The sequence below is a fragment of the Lactuca serriola genome, chromosome 9 (assembly GCF_051521515.1).
Source record: "Lactuca serriola cultivar US96UC23 chromosome 9, Lser_US96UC23_V15, whole genome shotgun sequence".
In the NCBI taxonomy this organism is placed as follows: Eukaryota; Viridiplantae; Streptophyta; class Magnoliopsida; order Asterales; family Asteraceae; genus Lactuca; species Lactuca serriola.
The window spans coordinates 195,891,713-195,899,423 of record NC_136416.1 but is presented as its reverse complement, the minus strand read 5'-3'; the positions used below and the strand labels follow the sequence as shown (position 1 = coordinate 195,899,423).

At 32.8% G+C, this 7,711-nt stretch overlaps 1 protein-coding gene across 1 annotated transcript; it reads left to right on the top strand.

Moving 5' to 3' along the window:
• The first annotated feature begins 972 nt into the window (after positions 1-972).
• Positions 973-3,567, top strand: LOC145077017 (serine/threonine-protein kinase SRK2E-like). Its single transcript, XM_079022801.1, has 9 exons — positions 973-1,572; positions 1,663-1,737; positions 1,820-1,921; positions 2,012-2,065; positions 2,161-2,253; positions 2,331-2,423; positions 2,518-2,622; positions 2,717-2,815; positions 3,031-3,567. The coding sequence occupies exons 1-9, from the start codon at positions 1,396-1,398 to the stop codon at positions 3,319-3,321; spliced, it is 1,089 nt and encodes a 362-aa protein (XP_078878927.1). The 5' UTR covers positions 973-1,395; the 3' UTR covers positions 3,322-3,567.
• The last annotated feature ends 4,144 nt before the right edge of the window (positions 3,568-7,711 follow it).

The window sequence follows — 7,711 nt, the reverse complement described above, 5'->3', positions numbered from 1 at the left end:
TCCATCTATTCTTGCTCTAGTATATTGTGGCTCCACATCTACATTTCACAATAAATAAATAAAAACCTCATTATTATAAAAATAAACAAATTTAAGGCGCATAATTTAATCCAAGCCTAAGATAGAAGCTTTTATATGGATGAGGGGAATTGGGAAGGAAGAAAATATAAAAGTCATAACACACAAGTGCATACTAATCATGAGTCTTATATTCTAAGATTTGAATCTTTCATGGGGTTGTTTATATGTGATTAATTTTTAAGTTTTATTTTTTTTATGATCCTTACTAAGTTCAAACCTATGTTAAGTACTTGACTCTTGGTTAAGAAACCAGGAGTGGAGCCATCCTCCCACCAAGTCCAACCAGAGTTGTTGAGTTTGACCACCAAAATAGTTGTGATTGTTGAAAATGTCACCACAGTGGCTGCAATGGGCCCCACCACCAACATCACTACAGTAACGTATTTTTTTGGTGTCAGGGTGCCCTAGAGACGACGATTAAGAGCAAGGAATTCTCCGAAGGATTCAAGAGGCGACAGTTAAGAGTAAGGAATGTGTCACCAACCCTCCTGTGCAGTGTGTTTATGTTCCCTCGGTCTTTGGGTATGTTTGTCCTCAATGGTGCATTGGAATTCTGGTTCGTAGCAGACTTGGCTTTGACAACCTTCAAGATTGTCTTATTACTCTTATAAGTCATTATCTCAAATAAAAATCTACAAACAACTAATTGGATGGTCACCACATAAAATTAAGTTATTTCAAAAAATTCATAAAAATTTAGCTTATTTTATGAAAAACCTTATAAATATATAACTATTTAATATTTTATCAAAAATAAAATAAAAATAAGTTACTAATTTTTATTGTGTGTAGTAGTTGTAGACTATCCTAGCTAAAAAAAGAAAAAGAAAAAGGGGGGACGTATCACAATAAATAAATAAAGGTCCCTTGTGTTTTGTGAACCTTATCCATCCATGTTCCCATGCCCAACGTTAAAGGGTAAATACGTCATTTCACTACTTCCCGGGAAAAAGTCCGTATTTCCCGTTCATCGTCGTCGCCATCCCTCATCACCACCAAAAAAAAAAAAAATTAAGAAATTAAAACCCTAAGCGTTTGTGGTTGAGCGAAGTAAAGATTCACGAGGTTTCAGATTTCAACCCACTTTTGGTATTCAGTCTCTATCTCACTTCACCAACCAAAATCAACTCTCAATCCCCTCCCCAATCCATGTGATCGGTATCTTGCCACGTTGTTCGACGTTCAACTGTTTGATTGTGATGATCTCCTCCTGATCAGATGAAAATCGACTAGTTATTTCTGTGAATGATTACCACGTGGCTGGAGGACTTTTGATTTGGGTTTTTAGGGTTTTGATTGCTGTGGAAGAATAAGATGGATCGATCGGCACTTACGATGGGTCCAGGTATGGATATGCCGATTATGCATGATAGTGATCGATATGAGCTTGTACGAGACATTGGTTCAGGTAATTTTGGCGTCGCGAGGTTGATGAGGGATAAACTGACTAACGAGCTTGTTGCAGTCAAGTATATCGAGAGAGGTGAGAAGGTCAGTCTTCAAATCGAGTTCTTTTACTCCATTTTTAATTTCTTCACTGTTTTTCAAAATCGTTGATACCCTTTACCACGAATCCAACAGATAGACGAAAATGTGCAAAGGGAAATTATCAACCACAGATCACTCAGGCACCCCAACATTGTTAGATTCAAAGAGGTTCTTTCTTCAAACTTTAGAATAATAATTATATCAGGAACCAAAAAGGGCTTTTTAGTAATGATTTTCTATTGATTTCCAGGTCATTTTGACACCAACTCATCTTGCTATTGTAATGGAATATGCATCTGGTGGAGAATTGTTTGAGCGCATATGTAATGCTGGGAGGTTTCCAGAAGATGAGGTTCGTAACTTTGTATATGATGCATTTATTTATAATAACATCTGTATTCATATTTGCTTTAAAGAATTAGTGATAACTGTGTTGTTGCAGGCGCGATTCTTTTTCCAGCAGCTCGTTTCAGGAGTGGGTTATTGTCATAATATGGTATTTTATAAAATTATAACTATTACTATTTTCATATATTTTGTAAATTTAATAGCAGAAAATAATGTAATACCATATGTTCGTGTATTATGTAGCAAGTATGTCATCGCGACTTGAAACTGGAAAACACACTTTTAGATGGCAGCCAAGCTCCCAGGCTCAAAATTTGTGATTTCGGATATTCCAAGGTATAAAATCAATGTAACATTTTTTTAATCCATTAATGTTTTGAAAATTAATATTATGTGGTTCTTGATTGAATCAGTCATCTGTTCTGCATTCACAACCGAAATCAACGGTTGGAACACCTGCATATATTGCTCCTGAAGTCTTACTAAAGAAAGAATATGATGGCAAGGTTAGCGATACTGTAAAAGCAACATTTTTCTTCTTTTATGTATCACATGATTTAGGGCATATAATAAGAAGGGCGTTTGCGTCTTTTTGCACAGATGGCAGATGTGTGGTCATGTGGTGTAACATTATATGTAATGCTTGTGGGAGCTTACCCTTTTGAAGACCCTGAAGAACCTAAGAATTTTCGCAAGACAATACAGGTAATTACTAATTAGTAATTACACAGTAGTTTTTTGGCAGCTTCCCATTTGCAAATACAAATACTTGACTGGAGTGATAGAATTTTTTTTGCAGCGAATTCTTAACGTTCAGTACTCGATTCCAGCCTATGTTCATATTTCCACTGGATGCCGCCATTTGATCTCCAGAATCTTTGTAGCTGAACCTTCTAAGGTTCTCTTCCACCTTTTTGTGTGTTTGAGACAAAAAAAAAAGTTCAATTTTTTTTATCTAATTAACATCAGTCACAAGTCACAATCACACCTTTTTTAGTACACACAGTCAGTCACCTTTTTGTGTGGGACAAAAAAGGTGCAGTTTATGTCCCTTTGACAATGTATGTTTTGTCTTGTGCAACATAACAAATGCGCCTGATTTGTTTATTACAGAGAATAACGATGGATGAGATTAGAAACCATGAATGGTTTATGAGGAACCTTCCGGGAGACCTTATGAATGATAATGCAATAGATCAATTTGGAGGGCCGGAGCAACCCACACAAAGTGTTGATGAAATTATGCAGATAATAGCGGAAGCTACAATTCCCCCAGCTGGGGCCCACAACCTCAACCAGTATCTGACTGGCAGCCTGGACATCGATGATGACATGGACGAGGATCTTGAAAGTGATCCGGATCTTGATATTGACAGCAGTGGGGAGATTGTATACGCCATGTAAGATTATAGATACTTTCATAATCCTTGTAATTTATCATCATCATCATCATATACCACGAAAGACGGGGTTTTATCGTGTTTGGTCAACGTATTGTTGTGAAACATATGATTGTTGTATTGTATGTTTTTGCCCAGTTAATCGGCATATATGTACTCATAAAAAGATTGTAAATTGTTGTATGACAGATTTACACTTGCTTTGTTTGTAAAAAGTTACATCTTAATGGGGAAAGTCTTGTTTTCTTGATTTTCTGCATTAAGTCGAAAAGGAAACACCATGTTATGGAACTCATGTATGGGATCCATTCACTTTTAGTAGTATGTTATGGAACTCAAGTATTTTTTTCGAATTGAAGTCAAATAGTTAGTTTTAAGTTGATACAGTGTTTTGATATGTTGGGTGTTTGGGATTTACTTATTTAAAACGATTTGTCTTTTTGTAAAATTGTTATCTGCATATCTGGTGTCGATAATGTGTATGTAATAGGCTGATAAGTTATGTTTTAGTGTTTATCAAAGTTTATTTATACATGTAAAATAACCAAAAATAACATCTTACATTGCTGTTAACTTTTTTTTTTAAATATAACGATTTATTTCTTTATCATTTATAACAAAAAGTTGATATTTTATATCAATAAATTTAAAAAAGATAATTTCATGAAATGGTCATATGGTTTTTAGACAAAAGTGTCGACTTAAGATGACGTTGTTCAAGATTACATCACTCGTCATGCGGTTTTCAAATCAAACATGTTTTCTCCTCTTCCTTTTTAGCTAATTATGTTTACCTTTAGCTGCCATCTGTTTCGTGATATGATTATTTTTCAAATATTTATTTACAGTTTGATTTTAAGCAAGTGTTTTGATATATGGTCACATAATTTGTAGATTTGAACATTTAAAAACTACTTGCGTCTGTTGACAGTGATTCATGGTGCTCACTCCAAAGGCAAATACATGAGAAATATGTTCTTAGTGGTTGCCATGAATGTAAACAACCAAATCTTACATATGGTTCTCATAGCAAGAAAAATAGAATGTAGATTCATGAGTTTGATTTTAATTGAGGCTAAACAAATGTATTAAATAGATGGGGAATTTAGCCATCATACCAGTTCTAGCCAATTCTATTGACACGAACACATAGACTTTAATGTTGATATTTGCTCATGAATTTGCGATCAAAGATCAGAAAAAAAAAATCAAATAGTGGAAATGGTGTTTTGCGAGACATGCAAGGCATATAGAATGTCTAACTTTCATATGTTCAACCATTCGTTCGTTTACTATGATGCCAAATGATGCACAAACGATCAGATTGAATGACAAAGTACAACCAACAAGAACACAAAGAACAAAGATAACTCCAAAAATGGATTCTTTATAAAATAATCAAAAAAACTCTCTAACAAACAATGAAAACGAGATACTTATAAGGAGGAGATGATAAATTTCATTCCTTAACACTAGCATATCATAATTGATTAGGAAAAGATAAATCTCATTCCTCATCCATGTGTTAGCTCTCATCCATGTGTTAGCTCCGGGTGAATGGGAATACCTATATGAAGTGATCAAAGTTAAATAACCATTAATGTTGATGGATAAACATTGAGTTGGATGCCTAAGAAAGGTTAAGTGTGTTCCATCCCAAGGTCAAGGGAAGGGTCCCATAATCAAAACATGCAATAGTTGTCACAAAATGGGACAAACACACATTATGTATTGCGTGTTGATCCGAGAAAGCCATGATCATAAAGTAGGAGCAAGTCTTGGTCTAAGGTGAATGCTAGTCAACAACATAGTCAAAAATATCATACATTTTATTTAAATAACCCGTAGAATTATACGTTTATCGAATTGAATGTTATTTGGTGTTCACAAAATAAAAAATACCGTGATATTCATCTAAGTATGTATCATACTTCAAACATCATACTCATCATTTAATAAGAAGTAATAAGACAAATGAATATATATATATATATATATATATATATATATATATATATATATATATATATATATATATATATATATATATAAATGGGTGTGTGTGTGTAAGATTTTAGTGATCCGTGTAAGTGATTCTACCTTGAAGCTAAACGTTCGCATTCTTAAACGAAACTTTTGTTTAAATCGATTTTTTTTTGTCAAAAAAAAAAATTGGAAGCTCTCAAACATTTGCTACCAAACGTATCTCGTGAAAAACCATTGTATTGAGCTTTTAAGAAAATGATTATATATAATTCTGGAAGATATGTAGAATATTTTCGTTTATGTATTTATGTAATAAATTTTGTTTAGCCGAGTGATGCTAAATACTTATCTTATATCTTATACTATATATAAAACATATTAGTCATATCTTGAATTTTAAGAGGTACAAGATACAACGTTTTTTTGTACAAATCAATTATCCATAGCAAAACCATTAATACTTGCCAAAACTTTAAAGGCTTGAATTAAGGAAGATTATTAAAAAAATTAATTTGAAGCAAAATAACAATTTTAAAATATTAAATCCATCAATATAAGTTAATTTACATTTCTTAAACTAGATACCAATAATAATTAATTTACATCAAATGTATTAAGATACAATATAAATAAAAGTTCTAAACATAATTATTTTAATTAAAAATGGTAATTTTCTTATTACAAAATCTAATAATTATTTTCCCGTAAGAAAACTATTCTCCATAAAAAATTATTTATCGCCGCTACTTTGCGCGGGCACACATCTAGTATTTAGTTAAGATTTTTGGTGTTAAATTTATGATTTAATTTTGTAACAATTTATTAGCATTCACTATAGTCGATTCTTGGATTTTGACAGCGTTTTTTTTTCTTCAATAAATGACTTCAAAACTTAATTTGAATGTGATTATCATATAATTTTTCTGTAACAACGGTTTAAATTAGCAACATTTGTTGCATTAGAATTTAATTGGTGTATTCTAATAATTATTCTAAAAATATTTGACATCTTGATATGTATGAAAGAAAACATCTCTATTCTAATAAATGAATAATTTTTTATTTATTTTTTTTTTTTTTTGAAAAGAGGGCAATGCCTCCGGCAAATGCATTAAAAAGAAATTGAAGAACAAATACAATACAAGCTAGAAGGAAAGACCGACTAGCAAAGAGTTAGTCCAAACCCCAAACCACGACATAATTAAGAAAATTACAAAGAAAAATACTGATACTCATAAAGCCCACAAGCCATAAGATTAGACCGTCGGGAATAAACCACGACCCCTCAACCAAATTAAGTACCATGACCATTTTCATTGACTGGCAGCTAATTGCTAGGCCTAGGAATTTTCCATCTTTTGTATACCTCTTCCATATGAGCCGACCATTTGAAAGGAACACCACAAAACCGAGTTTTCAGAGAGTTGAGAACTTGATTCACCAATTTTGCTTGGGAAGCAGTGCTTCCATTGTGATGACGAGAGTTCCTTTCTCTCCAAATGAAATAGATCGTGGCAGCCAAAGCAAGTTTCTCAAATTCTGTTTGTAAGTGATTGCTTTGAAGGCTAGGAATTTGGTACTCGATTATTTGTTTCAACCTGAAATCCGGGAATTAGATATTACACATATCACATACTTTAGTCCAGGCCTCATGCAAAAACTAACATTCAAAGAATAAATGGGTCGTCGAGTTAGGCACCATCTTACAAAACATACACTTGAGGTTCGTCGCGTTTTGTCATATTTGCATTCGTTCCTGTGTCATCAATCTATCATGAATGGCTAGCCAAAGAATGAAAGCATGGCTTGGAATGTTGAGCTTAAACCAAACCACCTTACACCAAGGAACGACCGGGCTAACTATCCTGATATCCTTCCACACTTGAGTAGGGGAAAACTCAACACTCTTTCCCTCCAAGTCCCGCCAATAAACCCCATCATCTTTATTTATTTCGAGATTAGGAAAACCTTGGAGTTGGGTATTAGGGAACCGAACTCCCCATTCCCAAGGCCATCCCGAGCTATGATTACTACAAAACTGATGCAACGTGAGGTCGTTGGGTAGCCCATGAATAGTTTTAATTTCCTTTTGTCAAGTGTCAATATTATATCATATGTCATGTAGATATATTACACAACTAATTTCAAAATTTAAATTTATATTTTCTAATTATATGTTAAATTTGAAGTTATAATAACTTTAAAAATTTAATATATTTTTTAATTAATAATTATAAATTTTTATTATGAAATTTTAATTAATTTTTTAACACGTGGTTACATATGTTATAAACTAATGTAATTATAATTAAAGTCTCTCCTTACTCCCCACACACACACACGAAAAAAAAAATTAAGAAAAAAAAAAAAACTTTAATAAAACAAAAATAGAATACCATGAACTTCCT

Coding starts and splice junctions, on each gene's coding strand:
- LOC145077017 (XM_079022801.1), top strand. CDS start 1,396: ATGGATCGATCGGCACTTACGATGGGTCCAGGTATGGATATGCCGATT. Junction 2,254..2,330: donor GTGATTTCGGATATTCCAAG/GTATAAAATCAA, acceptor TGATTGAATCAG/TCATCTGTTCTGCATTCACA. Junction 2,623..2,716: donor ATTTTCGCAAGACAATACAG/GTAATTACTAAT, acceptor TTTTTTTTGCAG/CGAATTCTTAACGTTCAGTA.